Genomic DNA, 24,846 nt, shown 5'->3' with positions numbered 1-24,846 from the left:
CCAGAAATCTCAAAAGTGATTTGGAAATTACAAATACAGTATTATTTGGTATATGTGGAACTGTTTCAATTCAATAACAGTTCATTATATAAAATAATGAAGTAATTTACGAGAGGAGAAGGGGGGGGGTGAAATATTTCAGAAAGTATTCCCAAATTTGATATCAAAAGAGAAAACATTCAATGCTGAAATTGATTATCTTATATTTATTGAGTAAAACACGTAATTAATGTTCTTGTGAGCCTCGTCAACTGTGTTTCAAAAAGGCTTTAACATGTCACATCGCTTTGAATTCGCTGAGTCATTATCTGTACGGCGCTGAGAGGTTGGGTGGAATGTTTTAAAATCTAGCAGCAATTTCCCTGTTCGCAAAACAACAGTTTGAAATCTCAGACAACTGCATGTGATCTTATCATTGAGACAGTTTGGGGATGAAAGTGCAATGATTTGACGGAACAAGTCATTCCAACCAACTGTGAGAAGGTTTTCAGTAGAAATAGGGAAACGTGTTTTCACAGAAATCACTCCTGGAGGTGTGCGTCTGAAATAAAGCTGCTAAAACCTATTTTTCTGTGTATACATGGTTGTTTTTTGCATTTTCACTCTCAATAAACTCTGGTGTCTCCTCTGCAATTTGTCCAGGGATCCGGAAATCAATTGGCATGGGCTCCACCGGTTCCGGTGGTGAGGGCTGAGCCGCTGGGCGGCCGGTCGCCCCTTTAGGACTGGAGGTGCTGTGAGAGATTTGAGGATCCAGGTTGCAGCCAGTTCCCTGAAGAAACTGGAGGAAATTCTCCTCGATGGATCCTTCACGGCTGGGCAGTCTGTCCTCCACCTCAACCCCCGCGCGACCAAACAGGCGAGGCAGATGCTTTCCCAACTCCTCCCGGATCTGTCTGTTGAGGCAGCCGTAGAAGAAGGGATTGGAGGTGAAGCAAAAGTAGCCAATCCAGGTGACCACCTCCTCCAGAGAGGCCAACGTGGCTGGAGGACTGGCAGCCAGTGCAGAATACAGGTGGAATGAAAAGTAGGGCAGCCAGCAACAAAGGAATTGCCCGCCTACTGCTGCCAACACTGCTGCGGCCTTTCCTCCTCCAGAAGGGCGCCGTGGCGTCGCTCTCTCCATCCCAGTTCCCGTCCCGGAGCTGGTGACCATCGTGGAGCGGCTGCTGAGGGATTCGGATCGCTGGCGACGAGGCGTGTCCATCCAGGTGGGCAACGGCCCATGGTGCATTGCTGCTACTCGAGCAACTTTGAACATGTTGCAGTACACGACAAGAATGACCAAAAGCGGACACAAGAAATACACCAGTGTAAACAGGATCATAAAGGCCAAGCGGTTTGACCCTCCGCCCGTCCAATGAAGAGAGCATCGCCTGTGACCCTGAGGAGGGGGAGAAGGCACTGCCCCGCCTCCGGCCCCCCCAGCCTCGGAACCTTCTAGAAGAGGAGGCTTTCCACTTTGAAGGAACCAAGCAAGCAGTGGCAGAGCAGACATGGCCAAGGCTTTGAGCCATATCCCGACCAGCACGGACGCCACAAGGCCAACAGTCATCTTTACTTCGTAGCGCATCGGGTGGATGATGTAATAATATCGCTCCACGTTGATCACGGCGATGGAGAGGATAGCAGCGCTAACCAGGCACACACTGAGAAAGAGGTAGCTCCGGCACAGGGCCTCCCCGAAGAAGGCCCGGCCCGAGAGCATGCCGAGGGGCATCAGCACCAGGGCTGCCACAAGGTCGACCACGCACAGGTGGAAGACGAAGGCAAACTTGTGCAGCTGCGGGGATTTGGCAATGACCGCCATGACAGCGAGATTACCAACCACAGCCAGCAGATCCATAAGCAGCATGGCCAGCAGGGCTACAGAGTGGGACAGAGCCCAGCCCCCGGGCAGAGGCGAGGCAGACGTGTTGGGCATGAGCTGGGAAGGTGGGTTGGAGGAGTTCCACATCGGTTCCATTGACGGTCGGTATGAAGTAGGCAGACAGGATCAGCTACAGGCCCATCACCCATCATTCAAAGCCAGGAAGTTACGGTCAGAAAGCAGGGTCGGGAGAGAGGCCGTGCAGTGGAGGATGTTGCTGCGATCGCCAGGAGATTTAGGTTTTATGAATCCCATCCATTTACACAGTTTTCACATTGTCATAAGTTGCAACCCACCCTAAAAAAAAAGAGAGAGAGAAAGAAAGATGAGGCACTTTGTGTGTGTGTGTGTGTGTGTGTGTGCGTGTGTGTTCACCTGAGTTTGCATGTTTTCTGGGTGATAGAAATGAATCCTCGCACCAAGATGTTTGTGCCGAGTTTCATGTTCGCCCCAGCTGTATATATTCTATAATGCAATGTTACTAAAACAATGTTATACAGTTCAGGCCTTAAACCAGTCAGCCCAGTTAAGTGGACATTATTCTGTGAAGTACTTTTGACATATTGCTGAGACAAAAGACTAAACCGATGTCAAGCATCCTAAACCATCGCGTACGAGGCTAATGCAACATCTCATAAAAATGCAGGCAAATCATGATGTTCAAAGAACATTATTATGATCATAAAACCATACATTAAGGTTCTTGACCTATCTGGGTCACCTTAGTTTACTGATATCGCAGTAAAAGCCCGATACAAATGTCTCCTTATTTCTACAGGTGATCAATATTTTTCATGCATGAATCCTGCAATAGCCAAATGCATGCTAATTCATTGGTCGCAGAGGATGTCCATGCATCCTACATCCTAGCTAACACATACAATAAACAGACATAAGTGACTAGCTATATGTATGTGTAAGAACCTGGAAATCCAGCTGTTGCCACCCTGACAAAAGTATGGGATGTTCTGTCTCCTGTCTACAGGGAAGACATGAGGAGCAAGCAAACAAACAAACAGACAAACAAACAGACAAACGGACCCAATTGCAATACCCTCGCCTCCCCTTCGGCGAGGGTAATTAGTTAAAAAAGGAAGAAGAGCTCTAAACTCCCTCATCACTTGTGAGTGACATCTCTAAATGCCACATTGGGGTACTCCCAAGTCAGGTTCCCTTCTGCCTGGTCTATTCCAACATTCCTACCTATACTCACGTATATATTAATCATGAATACTTTACACCCACTGCATGGAAGCAAGGACCACATGCTAGGTATCACGGTACAGTTGAATTAGATATGCCGGCGCTTCTCAGCTGCACATCAGCAGATGAGAAGAAGAGGGTGAGAAAATGTGGCGAGAGTCACAACGCGAAAGGGAAAAGCAGCAGAGAAAGAGGAGAAGACGGAGGGAATGCTGTACCTGGATCAGAGTGCTTCCTGCTGCTGCTTTGGTCTCTAGGGATGAGAACCTGCTGGAGCTCCCACTGCTGATGTACACAGTGGACGTCAGTCACGTAAAAGATGTTGATGTGCGTCCTACACGAAGCCCGTCTCTCTCCTCAGCCCTGATCTTTGTCCTGCCTCCCTCCCCGGGTGGCTTCAGCGGTAGAAGCTGACATGTCTCCTGAAGCGATGCTGATGTATGTGCTTATAAAAAGGCACCGGCTCACTCCCTACATTCCCCTCCACTCACACACAGTGACTGCAGAGATGGAGCAGGAGGCAGCAGGAACAGGACCAGAGTTCCTCCCGCCACAGGGTCCTAGTGTCCTCGCACAGTGTTCAACATTTCCCTCTCTGAATAATATGGAAGTAGGGAAGTGCCATTCCTCAGACCGAGGCCATGTGAGGGATGACATATGCATCGAATGCACTTTGTAAACATGATCATACTGCACATGTGATCTTGTGATGCAATGTGATGCAAGCCTGCTAATATGAGCAGGTTTGCATGTCGGTGAGAGCCTGATAGAGCTGCCGCAGGACAATTAGTTTGCTCATTTTAACTTGCTTCTCTTTTTAGTGTGTGATGTGGTAATGTTATTCAGACCAAATGTTTTTTTTAGCCCCATATAGCCCGGAGGATCTGGCAAAGCTGTTTGTTTCATCATACTTTCTGCTATTCAGGCTGCAGAGAAACTAGCATGACATTTATTCTTATGTTACACATGCAAATACTTTAATCCTTACGACCTCCAAGTGACCTCCGTATGCTTGCTCCTAAACTAGGAATGAGCACAAGGATTCCTGATACTCATGTCTAACACATTATGTCATCCTCCTTTCACAGTTTATTTGTTGTTGTTTTTCTGAGTAATGATTCAGGTAGTAATCTCATGGATTAAAGTGTCCTCCAGTACAAGATTTACTGAGGCAGCAAGACATTGATTAGGCCAGACCTTAGCCTCCACCATATCAGCTTCTCAAGATGGGGCTCCTGTTGCCACGGCAATCTTGTTCATATACAGTCCATCTCATTGCTCTCATGACAGAAGACAATGAAATCCAGGCTACTCTAATGAAGGCGTGGAGCGTGCAGCTTCTGGGTGTTTTTCATTTGCATTTGTAAGGTTCTCCATGATAACACATAAGATTAGCATTTTATGGAAATTACATCTGGCACCCGTTTCACGTTCAAAAAAAGCATGTTTTCATTTGCAGCACTGCTCAAGAATTGATAGATTGATCATACTTACTGTTCTCCTCATGTAGTAGGTGTGAAAGGATGGATGGAGTGAAACACATGCATATTATAAAACCATTAAATATTATAGATTGTATGAAATCCACAAAAATAATCAGCAGTCGAATGCAGAGCTGAACGCAGGTGAGTTATTGGTGTTGTGTGACAATAAAAAAAAGAGTACATATTTGCATTCTGACCTGAAGTCAATCACACAATAAAAGAGTTTTCCCTTGTCAGTGAGGCAAATACCCATGAGAATTTATATACTATTTACTATATGCAGGTATGAGGGTATTATTGACAGTGAAGACTACTGTTGTCATGGTGAAGGGAATCTGGATGTCAGCAATAGAAGACTGGAAACACTCACATGCCTGTGTAACAGTAACAAACAGCACACGTAACTAAAATAGCTATACCGCTTTTTCAGGCAGGTACACTGTGTGTGTGTGTCAGGTGTTGGCTCATGACAAAAATAGCAGTCTTGCTCAGTCGGCAGCACCAATTGCTGCTACCGCAAATACAATGGTTTCTATGGCAACCTTGAAAATAGACTCTACATTCGCACTCAGAAATAGCAAAAGACGCTGCAGTAACCCCGGAGCCCTGGCTGCCAATAATACCCATGCATGGATATGGACATGCAAATATCAGCCGCTTTCAGAAATAAAAGAGCCCGGGCTTACATTTACCAAAACATAATTAGGACAACACACACAATCTAGTTAAAAATCTAATGCACATTTAGCATTTAGTGCACACAAGCACGGGGGAAACGTTTACCAGTCGTTTAAAAGCATCACAGCAAAAGCACAAGGTTACCATGTCTGTCACATCATAATGACAATGTGTCATGTTGTATGTTTAGATGTGTTAAATGTGCTGCAGCATCGTTACTATACAGAAAGAATAAAAGGACGAATGTTGCCGTGGAGACTCGTGGAGAAGAGGGTTTACATACTGCAGCAGCCGATAGTGAACAACTAATTACCCCCGCCAAGGAGGTGATGTTTTTCTATCTCTGCCTGCCTGTCTGGCTGTTAATAATTCAGTTCAAATTACGGATGGATTCTGTTGAAATGTTCAGGAAATGTTGGGAATGTTACCAGGAAAAGATGATTACATTTTGGTGATGATCCAGAAGAGATCCTGGATTCTGGATCACTTTGAATTTTTCTGTAACATTGCAGTAATTCGAGCCTCAACATTTGTTCCTCGATATCTCGGTTGATTATTGACCGATGTTTATGGGATTTGACACAGTCATGTAGGGGGGGGGGGCCTCTATCTCACCACCGAATGTCATCAGGATGTGATCCAAAATGACGTTAGGAAAAAACATTTAAAAAAGTGTATCACCAAATTACATCCAGATTGCGGATATTATTGCGAATTTAAAAAAAAATGGGAGTACACTTGCACTTTGCCCTCCTGATCATTTAAGATCAGAGATAGAGATTTTGAAGAAGTGTTGCCTTATAGCTGAGTCAATTCCACATCAGAGCAGGTCAGCGGATTTGTTCTATCTGAGGAAATCCAGTTAAATGTTCACATAAGAAACATTTTATTTTGCTTTCATTAACATCTCTCTGATTACCTCCACGAAGGAGGTTCTGGTTTTACTGGCCTTTACCAAGACACTCTGGAATTAGTATTAGAATTAGATTTGCATCTTTAAAAGCTCTGGATCTATAAATCCAGAAGAATCCGCCGTTACTGAAAGTGATGCTTTTGGTGAATAACTTCTAAACTAATAATGATATCAATCCAATTGCTAAAGGTTTGTTTTCATGGTTAAGGAATTTAAAGTATAAATAAAATAAATGTCGGAGAATATTTTTTTGTGTAAATCACAATACAGGGAGACTGAGGTGCTTGGCGGAGGTCTGTGCTCTCTGAGTGCTTTTCGAGTTTTGTTAGCCACTGTAAGATTTATGAATTTAACCTTAACCTACAACAACCACAAACTAAATTTAAAATTAGACAGCACTCAGAGAGGGTGTATTTCAACAAGGGCAGTTTGTTTCCCCATTTTGTCACTGCGCTCAAATGCAACTCCTTAAATCTAGTAATCGCCCATATCCCCACAACGGTAAAAGCAAAAACAATCTGGATCCAGGTGATGCTCAAACACTCTAATGCTACAAAAAGTAGAACCTCCTTGATGGAGAGCATTAGGTCGCTGCATGCTCTCATGCAAATACATTTATTGAATGCGTTGTTCTGGCTGGTATAGTTACCCAACTGTCTAAGCCCAGAGGAATTGGGAAAGTTTGCTTTGGTTCTGAATTTTACTCAGCAAACCTTCCTCAAACGGGCCTCGGAGCATTCAGGCCGAGCCAGACGGTGGCAGTGTGTCCACTGTGTATGGTGGATGTGACTGTAGCTGCGTGCTTCTCCCACCGTAACAGAGGTGGCAGTGATATTTCTCTGTCATTTGGTACTGCATTATTTGACATTATTATCCTTGCAGTTATTAACTAACTAATTAACTAGAATTACCATGGACGCTTCATATGCCGAGGCTCAGGCATCAACCAATGAAAAATGCTGACTGTGTGCAATTTATCCCCAACATCCAAAATATCTTTCATGCTCATCTCTTCCTTTAATGATTCTGAAGAATTAGATAAAAGCAATATATATATATATATATATAGCCAAAAAATTATTTTTATATTGTTAATAGTATTGTTGCATATATGAATACATATTTTCTGCAATTAAATGCATCCAAAACAGAGCTGTTATTGTTGAGACTGAATAAATGAGGACATTTCTTTGAGAATCTGAATGGAAATATAATACTGTCAGACCCCTTGGAGTTATCTTTGATCCCTGTATCAGTCTCAAGTTGAGTTTTTTTTTATGTTGCTAAGATCCAGCCTGTTTTAACACTATGTGATGCTGGATTTTTTTATTCCTATCTTCCAGGCTTGATTACTGTAATTTACTCCCCTCTGGTCGTCCACACTGTGTTATTAGAAGTCTGTAGCTTGTCCAGAATACTGACAGAAACTGGAACACCCATGCTGGTCTACACTGGATCACTTTCATATGAATAAGATGGGGGGGGGGGGGGGGGGGCTCTGTGTCTGTCGTTCTTGCTTTTAAGCCCTTTTTGTTGCCCTGTTTTAATTTAGCCACTGTTTTCTCATGTGGCTGATTGATGGTATGTTATCATTGTTGGAGCCCCTCCCTCGTGGGACTCACCGTCCATTGATCCCATAGATCTCTTTCACCTGCAGCTACATTCCAATAATTCCACGTCCTTGTCCTGACAGGTTTTGTGGATTATACTTCTCTCTCACATATCGAACCGTGTAACACGTAGCAACCGGGACCCTGACATAGTGCATAGTGGTACATATTTGATTTTATTTTTTATTTTTATTTTTTATTTATTTATTAATTTGTTTCAAGCAGAATAAAAATTAACAAAACAAACTTATACCTTTTTGCGTACAAGAAAAAAAAAAAAAACAATAACAAATATGTCCAAAACAACCACCAAAGTTCAATAAATTATATAGTGCTTGAAAAGGAGTGGGAAGAAGAAAAACGTATTAAATCCCACCCCCATAATACAACTGCTATTGTTCATCTATTGGACAACCAGCAATGGAAAAAAAAAACAATTAACACAATGAAGATGAAAAAGCAAAAACAAACAAACAAACAAAACAATTAAGTAACCCTCATACATAGGATAAATTACAAAATATATCCCTATATATATTGAGCCATTATAATTGGCCATTATAATTAATGATTCACGTTTCTGGAAAAAACAGTTTGAAATGATAAAATTACAAACCAAGGATGGAGTATTAATCTGAAAACTGTAAATAAATGGATCCTGATAGCAAATTGAGGACATAATCCTAAAATGTAATAAAAAAATAAAAATAACTTAATACTTAAGTCTAAAAAATCTAAATGGACCAACCAGTGGATTATAACAACTGTAATGATGAAGATTAATGTGCCAGACATGCATGAAAGCATGTTATGATTAGATCGCACAGCAATAAGTAAAGTGTCTGCATGTGCTGCTCTGAACCCCCCCCCCACTGATCCCACATTCACATCACGTCCTGTGGAAATGATTGCGGCAGCTGCAGCCCCCCCCCCCCCTCCACACACACACACACATACACACACACACACACGCACACACAATGACTGTTTGTCCTGTCCTTCGCATGATTACTTAGTCGAACCAGGAGGAAGGGCTTCATCATCAAAGGCAATGTCACAGCGCATGAAGGGGGTTATAAATGGGGGTTAAAACTATAAAAACATGCCTTCTGGGGGTGTTAAAGATCACTTTAATTACGTTTCCCCCACATATTTATTGTACTGTATATTCTATGTAAAAGATTTAAATCCTGTAGCTGAATTCAGACACACCGTTTGATGTTTTACAGCCTTCAGATAAACAATAGTGTCCTTGATCAGCTGGCAGGAAAACATAACAGCCCACATACAATGATGGACATCTTCAATTTAATGCTCTCATGTCTGAAATGGACATCTGCGTTATTTAAAAAGGAGTGTAATGTAAACAAGGAGAGGAGAGGAGAGGAGAGGAGGTGCGACGCTCCCCTGCGCTGCGGTTTGCCTCAGATCAACAATCAGATGGTCTCATTTCCTCATCAGTCGGGACCGAGGACAGCCTGCAGAACCGAGGACACGCTGCAGAACCGAGGACAGCCTGCAGGACCGAGGACACGCTGCAGAACCGAGGACACGCTGCAGGACCGAGGACAGCCTGCAGGACCGAGGACAGCCTGCAGGACCGAGGACAGCCTGCAGGACCGAGGACAGCCTGCAGGACCGAGGACAGCCGGCAGGACTGAGGACAGCCGGCAGGACCGAGGACAGCCGGCAGGACCGAGGACAGCCGGCAGTCTCCGGCCGTGGTGACCGACCGGAGGCTCCGCTGATCGCCGTCCTCGGGGGACGGACAAACTCTCGCCTCTTTCTTCCCGGACCTGCAGACGCCGGACCGGGTAAACCGATAAGCGCCGATCGTCGCGGCTTTAAAGGGGGCGGTGGTCGCTGCAAGGTCGAGCGATGACGTATGCATGGAGTTATTTTAACTCCACGATTCACGGAGACACTCAGTGGATAGTGACGTGATGACGTCGTTCTGGTCAGCCAGCCGTAACTTTTCTGAGTGTCTAGTGAGCCAGTGGCGTTGCTAGATCTATTTGAAGGGGGGCCCCTGTCCCAGTATTGAACTGCAGTTGAATCTTTTAAACTCAAGTTCTAAACAAGCTCATCTGTTTGGTGGTGGATTTATTTAGAGCACAAAGAATGGACTATTATATTTAATAGTTTCAATAGAGCATTCTATGGTATACAGTAGTACAGTTCATATGACTTGCACCCTGTGTGCATTAATACATCATGTCCTCGTCACTGTAATCTAATCATCATCATCATCATCATCATCTCAAACGAAGCGACGCCATCACAGCGGTCTTCTGAACCCACCGTAAAACAGCACTGATATATCGATCACTGTCCTTACAGCTCGGTGACCTTCTGCTCGACGTCATCCAGACACGATGAGGCGGTCGCCCTGGATACCCCCCCGTGCCCGTGGGGCAGCGTTCAGGAGAAGCTGCTTCATCTCGCTTCTACCGCTGGCCTTTTTCTTGCCAGCAGTGAGAGTCAACGCACAGTTTGTGGGGAGCCCTCTGAACTGCCACAAGACTTGTGTGTGCGCCAGTAACATCATCAGCTGTTCCAAGATGAATCTGACCAACGTACCTACTGCTCTTCCACAATATACCGCCGTTCTGGACCTGAGCTACAACTCCATCACCAGGCTACGCGCCGAGTGGACGCCCGTGAAACTGAGCAGGCTACGCAGCCTGCTGCTCAGCCACAACGGCCTCACCTTCCTCTCCTCCGAGGCATTTGCGTACGTGACAAGGATTCGCTACCTGGACCTTTCCTCTAATGGCCTCCGTCAACTGGACGAGAACATTTTTGAGCCGTTGGGACACCTCGAGGTGCTGCTGCTTTACAACAACAACATCTCTCAGATAGATCGCTCTGCCTTCTCTGGCCTCTTTAGCCTGCAGAGGCTCTACCTGAGTCGGAACCAGATCTCACGCTTCCCACTGGAGCTGGTCAAGGAGAAGAGCCGCTTGGAAACCCTGAGATTGTTGGACGTGTCCTCCAACCGCATCAAAGCCCTGCCTCTCCACGAGCTCCAGGCGTTGCCTGCCTGGATCGTGAACGGCCTGTACCTCCATAACAACCCTCTGCCCTGCAGCTGTGAGCTGTACGGTGCGGTGGCCCGGTGGAACCTCAAGGAGCTCAGCTCTGTCGTTGACTTTAAGCTCAGCCACACCTGTCTGTTGCCAGGCCCGCAAAAGCGCAAGATGGCAATAACCGATCTGAACGAGGTCCACCTGAACTGCAGTGAGGTCAGAATTGTGGATGAAGAGGCCTATCTGGAGCAGTTCCTGGTCCTGCACTGCGACACCAGGCAGAACGGGATGATGAAGAACTGGTCGCTGCCGGGAGAAATCCCCTTGTCTCCGGCACACAAGACCGCCGTGATGCGCCACGACGGCGGCCTCCAGATCGGACCTCTGAAGGTCGAGGACTCGGGAGTCTACACCTGCCGCGCCACCAGCGACTCTTTCAACGAAACGCTCTACGTGACTGTAGTGGTGTTTAATTCCACCGCGAGTCGCGGACTGGATAACCTCAAGACCGCTTACACCACCCTCGTAGCATGTCTGGTCAGTATAGTGATGGTTCTCATCTACCTCTATCTCACGCCCTGCCGCTGCGCTTGCTGTCCGGGTCAGGATAAGGACAGCCCCGTGGAGAGCCTCCACTCCTCAACCGTTAGTGTCTCGCATGGTGCAGCGGGGCAAGAAAGAGCGGCAGGCACAGGGTTCCCCTACAGAAATGTGGCCTTCCTGGAAGCCAAGGACCAGCAGGAGCAGAACGGGACGCTGAATCAAATAGGCGAGGAATTCAAGGGGGAGAGAAGGATGTCCGACACGGGTTCCGTCAGCTCCGTGTGCTCCGATACCCCCATGATGGTGTAAACGTTAGGCTCACGGCACGCAAAGCTAACAATGTGATGGCTCAATCCATATGAATGCTCCACAGGGGTTTGCTTTCCGTGAGACAAAAGAAAGATAAAAAGAAATAATTAGCATCTTCCAAACCAAGTCGAGCTTTTGTTGGCTCACACGGCTGGCGCCGCTGTAATAGTAGCATGTCCTCTAAAAACAAAAAAAGCAGTCAGCGTAACGTCTTGTTATGAAAAACTACAAACGCCCTCGAAGGATTCCAATAACTGAATCATCTGTGACCTAGAATATTATAAATCAATGCATTTTTGTTCACGTCCTACAGGAATGATAGTCCCTCACTAGAACTGTATTCTATTAATGGTCTGAAAAATTAAACAAATATATACAAACCTTTGTTCTTTGCATTAGGGCTCACACAACTAGAAAGTATAGACGTGTTAAAAATGCTGGAAATAAGCTGCTGCTTTTATGAAGAGCTAATTGTTAGGCAGAGCCTGCAGAGCTTTACTGCAAGCTCTTTATACGTGTGCACTTTGATTTGGTTTGCTTGTGAACCACATGGCACTGTACAAATTACTCATATGCAATTTTATCAATTTATGTTACGTACTTTAGATCTGAATGTAATTTCACAGTCCATAATACCGGCATTTGTAAATGTTTGTTAAACTAAAATACTGTATCTTTAAACCTTGGATGCAGTACTAGTTAGTATCTTTGACTACTTCGATTCAGTGTAGTTTGAGAATCATGACGTCACCCATCAACGTCTCATCTAGACCAGACTATATAGTAAAGTTATTCATATGACATTGACCACAGGTGTTTACGTAAAGCCGAGATCTAGTAGTTTGCACCAACAGACGTATAAAATTAATGAAAGAAAAAAAGGAGATCCACTAGTACAGTAGCATTGGGTGCTAATTCTTAGACAAAGCTCAAAGCTATGTACCCACCGATTGCAACATAGGGCTAATGTGCATTTGTGCCTTTTATTTTTTATTTGTTGTATTTTTAGAGAGCATCATGTAGCATCCATCATCAGGGCTATTTAGCTGCAGCTGCTCGTCTGTATCCAGGCCTTTATTGGTACATCAACGTCTCCTGTGGGCTCTGCAGAGACGTCATGGCTTTTGATTTGAAAGTCGGATCACGTTAACGAGATGAAGCTCATTTACATCTACGACTCAACATGCTGCCTTTTATGTCACTTGTATTGTTGTTTTATTTTCCTAACTGTCTTTACTCTGTCGTTTTACTGACTCAGGCAGACTTTGCAGCTGAATGCACTTATCGTGAAAGCGTGACATGATCACTGTGTTCTACCCGGCACTAGGGGCTACAGGAAGTCTGTTCCGTTACCCGTCTGCATATAATATCTATGTTGGAATAACATGGTTAATAAAATCTTCCGATCTGTTAGCGCGTCATATTATGTATTTTAACTGGGCGAGCGCAGACCTCCGCCAAGCACATCAGTCTCCCTATATTGTGATTTGCACCAAAGCGTGTCTACATTTATTTTTATCTATATTTTTAGAATTGTTAAGCATGAAAACAAACATTTCGCCATTGGATTTACATTTATATCATTATTAGTTTAGAAGTTACTCACAAAAAGCATCACTTTCATCAACGCGGATTCTTCTGGAACTCGATCCAGAAGAATGAAATCCGTTTGTCCACCACTGCGGGAGCTGGTCAGGTGAGATGTGCAACAGGTGCGTCTCGTTCAGCTCAACGATGCCTCCGCAGCTGTGCAGGTGCAGAAATCAACCTGCAGCAGTCGTCACCATAGCAACCCTCACAAACAGGGTTTTCAATGTAAGAATAAAGTTGTTTTTTTCCTGACCTCATTCTGGATCATATATTGGACCCCCTTTATGACTGGGATTCTTGGTGAGTGAATTAAATGCATATTTTACAAGATATGATTTTTTTCTTAAGATCCAGATGAAATTTGGTGGCGAGACATTGTTCTCCGAACGTTAAATTTAAGGGGCGCTCCAGATGTGACATAGCGTAACGTAATGAATGCCTGATCCTGACGCCTGTTTATTCCGTGGTCAGGCTTCGTATTCTGTGTCACACCAACAACACAGCCTTGCTTACCGGCGGGTGAAAGGAAGGACCGCTGGAGTGGAGCAGCGGTCGCTCACCCAGAGCTTTGTATTTATTGCACCTGTTCCTCACACTTGTGTTCTTCTGCCAACATTCGGTGTTGCTGGCTCTTTGCTTTCACCCTTATTTGGCTTGTTGACTGCACAGCCTCTCCGCAGAGAGAGAGAGAGAGAGAGAACTCTGGTTGGTACTCGCTCTCCTCTGCATTGTGCTACAGTGGCTTCAGAGATGAGGTCTCAGACGTGTCGGAGCAGCAATGAGACCAATCACTGCATGAACCTGCTAGATCACACATTCTCATGCGATAATGGAGTACATGTGTGCAGAATTATTATCTAATGGGGCCATTTTTGTTCAGGAGTTGGTTTAGCTTTCTGATGCAGCAGTATGAAACTTCACCTGATTGATTGAGGAGGTCTGCAGGGAGGTTCATAGCCCCCCCCCTTTTCACTGGCTACCGTTACCATGTTGATCCGCATGACACACAACACCAACCTATTGTGTGAGACTAGATTTACCCATTTTGGAAAACGCAATAACACAGTGTTGAATTCAGAGTCGAGAAGAAAAAAAAAGAATCTCAATATCAAACATGTTGAATGCAGTGTGTTCCTAGGAGGTACGAGGGGTTAATCACGGCTCGTCTGTGTGTGTGTGTGTGTGTGTGTGTGTGTGTGGATGCACGTGTTTAAATGGAAGAGCCGAATGATGCATCCCTCCTGGATATTAAATCACAGATTATATTTAGAACAAATGCAGCCGCCTGAAGGAAACCTCAGATGACGGAACATCGCGGACACAGATGGCGCCTGTCGGCTGTGAGCGACTGGCAGTTGCTGCTGAGGCTGAATCCTAAGTACGATGACTCATCCCTCTCCTCAGGCCCCGACCAGCGGAATCACATGAATGGTAGAGTGACTGGATGTGCAGCTTAGCGGCTCCTCTGCCATCTAGTGGCGACAGAACCACTGATGCACACCAGAGTTAAACTGCTTTTTCCTGACCTCATTCTGGGTCAGATCCAGAAGACATTTTTACAAGATATGATTTTTGGAAAAAGTCAATTTATACAAGTAAACGGGAAAATCCAGATCGATTTATCTTTTTGTATCCAGACAGATATCCGGATCAGAATTCAATGGGATGTAAGTTAGACTGAGGCCCATCTTCAGATTTGTTTTCATCAAGATCCATTCAGCAGTTTTTCCATAATCCTGCTAAACGCAAGAAGATCTCATTTGGAAGAGTAAACATTTGAAGCACTTGATCAGCTGTTCCGATCAAGCCGATGTTTGGCGAGGCGACTGGTGGGGATAAAAGAAAGAAAATCTATTTTTTCACCTCGTTTTTGTGAAATATTTCCTCATTTTAAAGCCATTTTAAAACCATTTGCATAAAATCCTTTGAAGATTCTTTGGAGAGGTTCACATTTGGTGAGGCGTTGTACCTTAACATGGTGCATTATTACAGAACCCCTAGCCTGGAGTTAGAGTGCTCAGTTATTTCCCACCACTTGGGTTAGGGTTAATTTATTTCTGCTTTCTTTTTATCCCTCTCCTGTAAATCAGATTCCGAAGGGATAATCTCATCTCAGATATGAAGCAGGTTAATGTCACTCGATCCAACTCTGCCCTCTACAGGACTGAAAGTCTCAGATCCAGGGTCAGTCCATGGCCGGCATTTCAAACAACTGAATGTAATGAAAAAAAAGAGACTGAATTTGTTTCTAGATTAACTTTCTTTATTTAAACACATACCAAATGCAATAATTACTACAAAACAGCAAAGGCATAAATATGAAAGGTGAAAGTAAGGTACTCACCAAGCCCGAGCTTCTCTCTACTGTCTTGAACGCAGCTCCGTGATAACTCACTCCCAACATGACTTGTGTTCCCCCTCGGGTAAACTAAAGGATGATGAAGTGCACCGAAGAAGAGTTCTCGTCCTCTCTTCTCCGTCCTTGTGTGGAAACCTGAAAAACTCAACCTCTCAATTAGACTTCAATAAAACATGCAGAGTTCATTCATTCATACAACTTCTAAAAAACATGAACATAAATCCCACACATTAGTCAGTATTCCCAGTTTAGCCCCCCCATATTGGCTTTAAATACATGACTATGCAGAACTGAGACACTTAAATGGTGCTCATACTAATCGGCTTAATGCTGATCTGGCGTCAGTGATAAATAGCTCGCTTTACAACCATGTCAGAGCTGCCTGTAGAATTGTTTTCTGAAACGTGCCATACTGGAGGGTAATTTTGAGACTATTATGTCTACGTCTCACGACGCTGTGCAGAAGCCTTTAACCGACTTTCTCTGCTTCGACCACCTCCTGATCAGTTAGCAACAAGTTCTTGTTATAACTAACCAATAAACTCTTAATTCTACATCCTGCTACCTTCATTACCCCAGAGCTGCGGCTGCTCCGTTTTTAAACGTCAACCTGCCGATTGAATTGATGCTTCTGGGATCTTGTATCTGAGGAATCGCCCAACAGTATTTTTAGATCCAGTACAGTGTGACCCATAAAGATTCGACTACGTCCCCAGGTCGGTAAATCCGACCGTCCTAATACTTAACCTGTGGAGCAGGAGCGGGAGCATCCAGGGATACGGCTGCCACGCCTCGCAGGAGGATCCTGAATCCCATCGGCAGCATCGCGGGGACGTCGATGGAAGGCGCTCAGGTCGGCGTTCAGGTCGGCGTCGTTTACAGCGGCGCCATCTCGAGCACGTAAATCCTGTGGCAGACTCTGACTGGATGGCAGGACGCTCTTCATCTTGCAAATCGCAAAAAGCAGGTTCACCGAATCATCTTTAAAGTGTATAAATCAGATTTCGACACGTCTAAAAACGATCCGCACAGGCGCTTCCTCTTGGCCTGCGGCGTTTCCTTCTCACAGCCAACAGACGCCGTCTCAACCTCTCCTGTGACACAGGATGAGACCGTTTTTGAGGAAGCCGGGCCCTAGCACAGAAAGCCTCCATCAAAACTCCGATGCGAGGACAATCGGGGACGACACGTTGAACCGCCGCTCCCCTTCTCTCCTCCTGATCCGGTCCTGCTGGGTCCAGACGAGGCAAGACGAGCGGGGCGGCCGGCAGACACCCTTGCTGGGAACCTGCCGCGGTGGAGGCGACGACTCGTGATGAAACAGAGGAGCAGAGCCGAGCGTCACCTCCAAGCCCCGACAGGCCGGCGGTGACCCGAGGAGCAAGCCACGTGTCTGATCCGTCTCTGCAGGGGGGGGACTGAAAAGACGTTTTCTAGTACGGCCAGATTTCAAACTGAAAGAAGTTCAGCGAGAAATCGTTCGGCCAATGACGATCAAACAAAGTGAAACCAGATCAGAGAGGCAGGGGGGGGGGGGGCGGGGGCGCCCCTCTCGAATCACACTTCCTCTTCTTCCTGCTAGGAATGCTCCTGCTGTCAAAGTGACAAAGCCTTTTGAAGTTTGAGACAATTCCGAGAACAGAGAAGGTCACAAAAGTTGTCTTCCAAGGCACTTGTGTTTCCCCACGAAAGAGTAAATTTATTGAGACAAAATCAAGTGTGCTTCACACTTTTGCGACAGGTCTAAGTCTCCGTTTCTGTCGAGAGTCTTTTTCTCCGTTTGAAACCACAGAACTCAAATCAAAAGCATGAAAAACACGACAGTCCTTGAAGGCGTCTGCTCCGATCCACTCGGTCCACCGATGGCGGAGCGCCATTTTCAACCTATCGGCATTTGAGCAGCTGTTAGAGGATCACACAGGACAGGTACAACTCTTAATCCATACTTTACACCAGCGGGGTTTTTTTTTTTTTTCTTTTTTTTTTTTTAACAGCACATGCATTGTTTGGGTACTGATTGGAGAGGAAGGGAAGTGCCTGATCGATAAAGAGAACGAACACCAGAACCTAATCTACACCGTTCAAAGCAGATGTAACTTTTCAGGTTGTTTTTAGCCTCTCAGATCCTGCTCGACTCACGGTAACAACATTCACACTTTTCGTCTCGTCTCTCTACAACGGACACTGAAAATCTTTGGGTTTGTGACTGATGAAGAAGCACGTAAAAGTAAAAGCATCAATATGGAAAGAAATGGATGTTTTTTTTACTAAACAATCGATTCAAACTTGTAGAATCACCAAGAATGGAAAAGAAATCAAACATAGAAATTAGCGTATACGATATTGCAGTTCAATTCAACAACCTTTAAAAACAGAAGGACTTTAAATCCTCTCGCCTGCATCATTTCAACAAACTTTTTTTTTTTTTTTGAAGTTTCAGCGTGAAACTGCAATCAATGTCCAATTAATTACAATACAAGTGTTTCATGTTCTCCTCCGCTACCAGCGACGTGAAACGGCAGGAATCACTGCATCCATTTCTTACTGTAATGTCACGTAGACATTAACGTCATTTCATTGAACCCTTAAGGTTTTTATGCATTTTTAACATATCCACAAATTAATAGGACAGAGGAAACTATTTTATCAGTTACGCTCTAAACAAGTACGACTTCCCGAACCCGACCGATTAGAGAAGACCTGAATTAGGCAATAGTAAAACTGACTCTGTCGCTAGAAGGTAACACAGATGCACGTCTGAAACACGCCCATCAGTGAGCCCCACGGTAAATAGATGCATTTCCTTTATCGTGAAAACATTTCTATTGACATTTAATTGCGACTGTACCAGAACATCAGAGAACTCAAAACGTACAGTTCAATCTGGGCGGGGCTTCTAAATACTCAAACTCTCTTTAGTTTGGAGGCTGGCATCAAATGACGGGAAACAGATAAGGCAACACGTTGTCATGACGAACACACGCGTGACTCGCTGTACTGAACTACTTTAAGTGCAGGACTCCTAAAGTCATGCACATTAATCTGATAACTAAATGGAGTTTTATGAACCAATCAGATTTGATTAGATTGAGATGGACGCTAGCCGATGCTCTGCTAACATCACAACTCACATTTGAACAGCTCAAGAATGTGAAAGACATTTACAGTGACTTTTTCTCTCTCTTTTTTTTTTTTTTTTACGACGCTCCTCTAATGATGACCATCAGCATGTAGTCATCCTCCGATTTGGTAAAGGCTTTGGCAGAGGCATCCAAGAACTGCTGCGAGAACTCGCAGGGGGGGAAAGCGTGAAGGACTCCCCCGTGGTCCTTGTGGCGGCCGCCCCCCACCGGGAGGATGATGATGCCGGCCGCCTCCTTCTGCTTCAGGTAGGACACCAGGTTCTTCAGCGGCCTTTCGGTGGATGAGCCGCCGCCGCTGTCCTGGTCCGCTTCGGGCTTCCCGGGAACCGCCAGGAGGACGGTGCACCCGCTGGAGCCGGCCGCCTTGATGCGCCGGGACACCTCGTCCAGCATGTGCTTGTCCAGACGGAGGCGCTGGTTGATCTTGAGCTTGGACACCCGGCCCCCAGTGGAGCCCTTCACCAGCAGGCTGGTGGCCACCGCCATGTCGCCCTCCAGCAGGTGCAGCGACGTGGGGAAGCTGCAGTTCTTCAGCAGGAGGTCGCCCTGCCAAGCCTGACTGAGCTTCTGGCCTCCAGCGAGCGACTTGGGAGGCTTGCCGGACTTTGAGGAAGAGGAGGAGGAGGAGGGGTGGCCCTCCTTCCTCGCTGGGCTCTGAGAGGAGTCGGCGACTTTGTGGCGTTTGTGCTCTTTCTCGGGTCCCGGCGGGCTCAGCGTTTTTCTTCTCTTGTCTCCGAAGCCGGCGTCTCTGGGGGGGGAAGCGCCGTCAGAGCGAGGCATGCGTTCAGAGTCGCTGTAGCGTCCGCCGTCCCGGCTGCCCCCCCCGGGGCTGCGCTCGACAGAGCCGCCATGACGCCGCGGGCCGAAGTCGCTGATGTCAGGCGAGCGGTCGGACGGGCGCTCATTATCCAAATGTCTCCTTTTACGACTTAGATCCCGGCTCTTTAACTCGCGCTCCACAGACCAGCTCTCGCGGGGCGGCCTTTCCAGGCGGGCCACGGGGTCGAAGCCGCCCCCCCGCATCCTCTCGTGGACGGCGAGGCCGGACCACCCGGCGTTGGCGTACAGATTCCTGTCTCTGAAGTGGGCAGGAAGCGGCGGGGACCTCTCCCTCCCCCGCTCGGCGTCGAGGAGGCGATGGGCGAAGGGCTCGCGGACCAAGTCGTAATGCGGCAGCGGCAGCGGCAGCTGCAGGTACGGCTGCTGCTGGTAGCGGTGTTCCGCTTCTGCAAAGTCCACCCTCAGCCTCCGGTCGGCGCCGCCGAGGGGAAAGCCTCTCATGTGAGCGCACGCGGCCTGAGCGGCGTCCAGACTTTCATACTGAATGTACGCCCACGCCTCGCCTTTCCTGTAGTCGATAGTCCTGATGGTGCCAAAGCGGTCAAACTCCTTGGCCAGCGCGGCGAGGGAGACCCAGTGTCCGAGGCCGCCCACCCACAGTCTGGACGTGGGCGTGGGTTTGCCGTAGCCCACCTTGATCGGGCTGTGGCCCAGGATCTTCCCCGACATCGCCACCTTGGCGCGGTGAGCCATGTCGAGATTCTCAAACTTGACGAAGCCGTACGTGTTGGTCTGGCCCCTCGCCGCCCGCTTTATGTTCACCTCCGTGATCACGCCGAACCGGTCGAACGCCCTCCTCAGGTCGCTTTCCGTCAGGCCGATGTCCAGGTTGCCCAGGAATAAAGTCCGGTTGGCCCTCTGGTCGTCCTCGGGGCTCACCGGCTCCTCGTTGCGGTAAACGGCAGACTCCGGTATGAACGGGGGCCTGTTCCTGGCGTCATACAGGGAGAACTCTCTCTCCAGATCCCTCATCTGAGGCGGCGGGGGCGGCGGCGGGAGGCGGCCCAACGCCAGCTGCTGCAGCCGGTAGTCTCTGTAGCCCAGCCCGGTGGGGGACAGAGGCCTCGGCGCGTGGACGTGCCTCTGTCCCGCGGGGAAGCCGTCCTTCAGCACGGGCGAGCGGCTCCTGCGCCTGCTGACGTGCACGGCTTCTATCTTCAGCGGCTGGTCGTACAGCACCAGCTTGCCGCGCGCGTGCTTGGCCGCGCGCGCGTCGTCCGGCCTCCGGAAGTTGATAAACGCCACCCTGTCGTCGTTCTCTCGGCCGATCTTCACGCTGACGTCCCCGAATCTTTTAAACTCGTGGAAAAGTCCGTCCTCTATGTCCTCGTCGTTCAGCTGAGAGCCCAGCTCGCTTATCTTCAGAGTCTTGTACTCACTTTCGGGGTTCGGCGGAGGCCGAGCGTCGCTCCGCGGGCTCGGCCTGGGCGTTTCCGCCGTCACGTCGGCGCCGACATACGGCTTGTTCACGCCGAAGTCGTAAGCGCTACCGGCCCGGCTGGACGTGTAATGGCCGTCCGAATCCCTCGTGTCTCTCTTCTCGGTGTTTAAGCTTCTCCGTGGAGCAGAACCGTCGCCGGTGCTTTTCCCAGACGTGGACAGGGAAACGGTCTTTTTGACGTTGGCGCTGCTTCCTCCGCGGTCTCTGTTCTCCTCGGGCGCTCGGGCGCGTTTCTTCAATGGCGATCGGTCTTTCCCCTTCATTTCCTATAAACGGTGACCGCCGTCTGCAGACTGATGCGCGGCGCGGCTCCGTCTGTGTGTCGGTCTTGTTAAGTCTAAGCTAGATATGCACGTTTACTGGCGGTTCCCCCTCCCAACTCCCTTATTCAAACAACACAGCCGCCATGTTGCACTGCGAGACTAATTTGCAACGCTGTAACGGATGTCCCGCCCATTCGTCTGTAGAAGAAAACGATTGGCTTGTCCTCTTGTCGCTCGCGTGAACCCCGGAAGCTTGTTAGCCTATCAGCATCATGGGCGCAGCTCCGCTCTGTTTGGGGGGGGGGGTTCAAATTCCTGGAGGCATTAAATTGTTTCTAAGATCGTGGTTTTTTATGGCTTCAGAAATAGTCAGAGCTGAGTAAAATAAATTCTGTGTTTTATATTAGTCAGGCCATCTGAATTAATTCATGTTTATTTAAATATGCTGCTCTTTGATTAAGTCCCCCTAAACAAATGTTCTGGTAAACTTATTTTCACAGGAAGGATGATGTGAATATATTTAATAGATAGAATGTTAGAGTACAAGTACAGTCAAACAGTAGCATGTATTACAGTACAAGTACAGTCAAACATCCTGTCTAAGAGGAGCATTTCTAAAAAGCCCTTGCGGTCTTGTTTCTGTTGAAGGGAACATGGTAATTGAGTAACTATTGAGTAATGTCTGACAAACTGCACTTCATTTGAAAGTGGAGGAGGGCCATATAATATGAAGCAAGAGTGTGCACGGTAACAGTGTAGTAAGTCAAGGCTAACTGTGCACTGTAAAAGGTGGAGCTGCAGCAGATATAACATGTAATATAGCCTGTATGAAAGAAAGTCCTGTGGACTCTGTTGAATTGTAATAAAGCATGCTTGGATTCCTTGACCTCCACCGCTAGGGGGCAGAGTGGTTCTTCGAAGCAACCCCCCCTGCAGATGGAACAGAAGAGTAAAGCTGTAACTTTCTGCTGCTTGTTCTACTGAGCTATATTTCTATATCCTCATTCCTGTTTGCTCAGTGGCTCTGAATGAATCTGTTCACAAACCTCAGGCACGGTGCCTTTATTCTCTCTCTTTATTCAACATTAAAAAGAAGTATGTTTCTTTATCTTGAATTTCCTATTTCATATGTGAGCTTAGTACTGATAATATTCCTAAAAACACACGCCTGATAAAATGATATTTTCTCTGTCCAGACGAGCACACTCACTTCCGCAGGGCTACCAGAAGGATTGTTGAGTCGTGCTTTTTTAAATGTTTTTTGCCATCATATGTTTAGAAATTAGTAACCAGAAAGGCTACACAAATTATTATTATTATTATTATTATTATTATTATCTTCAACAAGAAGGATGATACTGATAGTGCGATCTCTGAGTGCTTTTCAAGTTTTGAATTATTTTTCTTTCTGTCTAACCCACATTTGTACATGATTTGAAAGAAAAAAAAGACACTTTCTTTCGTAGACTATTTTAAAAGGATTGTTCATAAAATGGGGACAGACGCTTCAGCCTCAACCCTGAGAGCGTGACTGGCCCCTCTTTGAGCGACCATCTGCTGAAGTTCCTCTTTATGCTGTCACGTGACCAGGAAGGCACGCTGCCACAAAATGGGATTAAAAGTCCATCTACAATAAAGACAGCATGAAATTTGTTCCTGTTTTAAATCTCTTTCCAATATCCAGGTCAGTTTCCTGTTTGTGTGACCACGAGAGTTTCCTTGTGTTTGTACTGTATGTGTTAACCCTTTCTCAAACTGCCAACCTGTCCAGGGCATATCCCACCTCTTGTCCAATGTCAGACGGCATAGAGTCCAATCCCCTCTCAATCCTGCCGGGTTAGAGTTAGACCAAGGCTGCCTCTAGGAAGTCATGTGACGTATGAAGCCTGAATATACTGCATTGTTTTATCAATGAGCTGACAAAGGACACATTTGCAAATGAGGAAAACGTTTTTTCATGAAATAACATTTCTATTCATCACATTAAGGTGAGCTGCACGATCTGATCCACCGTCCTCTCGTGTTCATGTGAGACCAACGCAGAGTAAAAGATCTTTCTGTGCAACCAAACCTTGATGTGACACACATCGAGATCTGCAGTGTGTTCAAAAACACCACAACCCAGTTTCTCATAACACCTGCAAAGCACCAAGACATGCAATGATGCATTGTGGGAAAGCACAGAGCAGAGGCTGGAAACGTGTTTTCCCGTGTGAAGTACGACAAAGCACACATAAATCAAAGTACTTTGTTTTATTATTGGTCTGCGATGAAAGAACAAAGTTCCCACAAAGTTCTGTGTGATCTTTATAAATGTAGCTTTATGGAAAAGAATCGAGAAAAGAGAAAATTCCAAATCAAAACTTTCAACTTTAGATTGCATCAGTTTACTCGGTTTCATGCACAGATTGAAAAAACTTAGACCTCCATTGCTTTATCTCATCCATTCACATCTGTCACTAGCGATGACACTCACCTCCTATAAGCGGGATTTAAAGCGTAAATGTAATTACATTAATTGCAGTGCTTCTAGTGAGAGTGATGGACTAGATAGGCGATACCACACAGCCCAGTGCAGGCGGAGGCTTTTTTTAGGAGCTGAGAGTGACCCAGACAGTGCAAAACACAAGGGGAGAAACAGGAGGGAGGGAGATGGGGAGAAAAGGGAACGGGGAGGGGGGGGATAAATGAGGCAGGAGTGAAGGAAAAGTACTGGGTGGATGTGGTGGTGCTGATGCAGAATGCATGAATGCACGTGAGTGGAAGTGGGTGTGGGATGGCACAAAGAAAGCGGATGCTGCAAAGCGTCAGAGGAGATGATGTGAAGTCAGAGGCGACTGAAGGTGAGCAGCAGCGAGGAGGGGAAGCGTGCTGTGAAGAGGCTGCTGACGTCAAACGGCAAAGAGCACAAGATAGAGAAGCGAGATCTGAAAGTAAAGATAAAAGCCTCGTAGGCACGGACGTTTCAATCCTGCCTGGAAATAATCTCACTCACTTTTGCTGATATCTTGCTGACATTTGTGAGATTTTTAGTCTGAATTTTCATCACAATCATGTCAAAGAAAAACTATAAATATTATATATTTATGACTAAATGCCTGCAGAGGAATTGATATTCCCATCAGCTCTGCACTTTGCAGTAGCAATTAGGAAGGATGATGACCAATATGAATATATCGTTCACATGCTTCCGATAGCCGATACAATATGAGATTATGTAATTTAATAGTCGTGTATTTTAAAAAGAAATTCATAACCTGTGGGGTTTTTTTTACATACAACTGAGGAAAAAAGGAGGCTGAGCTATGTAGAGAAAAGACTCACAATTTAATAGTTATAATGCAGCACTGCCTTCATTATCGTTTTTGTGGAAGAGCAACTTTACAATTTTAATGTTGTGCTACATGATTTTAATCTATATTTTAGGACTGTTTTTTAATCAGACTTCATTATCCTGTACGTCTTCAATCATATTGTGTGTCTCAGACAACAAGTCCACCCATCTCAGAGACATGTTCTCCCATGAGACAAGGCAAAAATCCACTGGCAAAACCTGCTAAAAGAGGAGGGT

At 46.3% G+C, this 24,846-nt stretch overlaps 2 protein-coding genes and 1 pseudogene across 2 annotated transcripts; 1 reads left to right on the top strand and 2 right to left on the bottom strand.

Moving 5' to 3' along the window:
• Positions 1-562: 562 nt before the first annotated feature.
• Positions 563-1,966, bottom strand: LOC137898096 (G-protein coupled receptor 61-like). The gene has a single exon (XM_068742090.1). The coding sequence runs from the start codon at positions 1,964-1,966 to the stop codon at positions 563-565; it is 1,404 nt and encodes a 467-aa protein (XP_068598191.1).
• Positions 1,967-10,133: 8,167 nt separating this feature from the next.
• Positions 10,134-11,909, top strand: LOC137898808 (amphoterin-induced protein 1-like). Its single transcript, XM_068742859.1, has one exon. The coding sequence runs from the start codon at positions 10,134-10,136 to the stop codon at positions 11,637-11,639; it is 1,506 nt and encodes a 501-aa protein (XP_068598960.1). The 3' UTR covers positions 11,640-11,909.
• A 5,354-nt stretch (positions 11,910-17,263) lies between these two features.
• Positions 17,264-21,275, bottom strand: LOC137898390 (RNA-binding protein 15 pseudogene; annotated as a pseudogene).
• Positions 21,276-24,846: the final 3,571 nt, after the last annotated feature.

Source organism: Brachionichthys hirsutus, chromosome 8 (assembly GCF_040956055.1).
Source record: "Brachionichthys hirsutus isolate HB-005 chromosome 8, CSIRO-AGI_Bhir_v1, whole genome shotgun sequence".
NCBI lineage: Eukaryota > Metazoa > Chordata > Actinopteri > Lophiiformes > Brachionichthyidae > Brachionichthys > Brachionichthys hirsutus.
This window is presented reverse-complemented; position numbering and strand designations above follow the sequence as displayed.

Coding starts and splice junctions, on each gene's coding strand:
- LOC137898096 (XM_068742090.1), bottom strand. CDS start 1,966: ATGGAACCGATGTGGAACTCCTCCAACCCACCTTCCCAGCTCATGCCC.
- LOC137898808 (XM_068742859.1), top strand. CDS start 10,134: ATGAGGCGGTCGCCCTGGATACCCCCCCGTGCCCGTGGGGCAGCGTTC.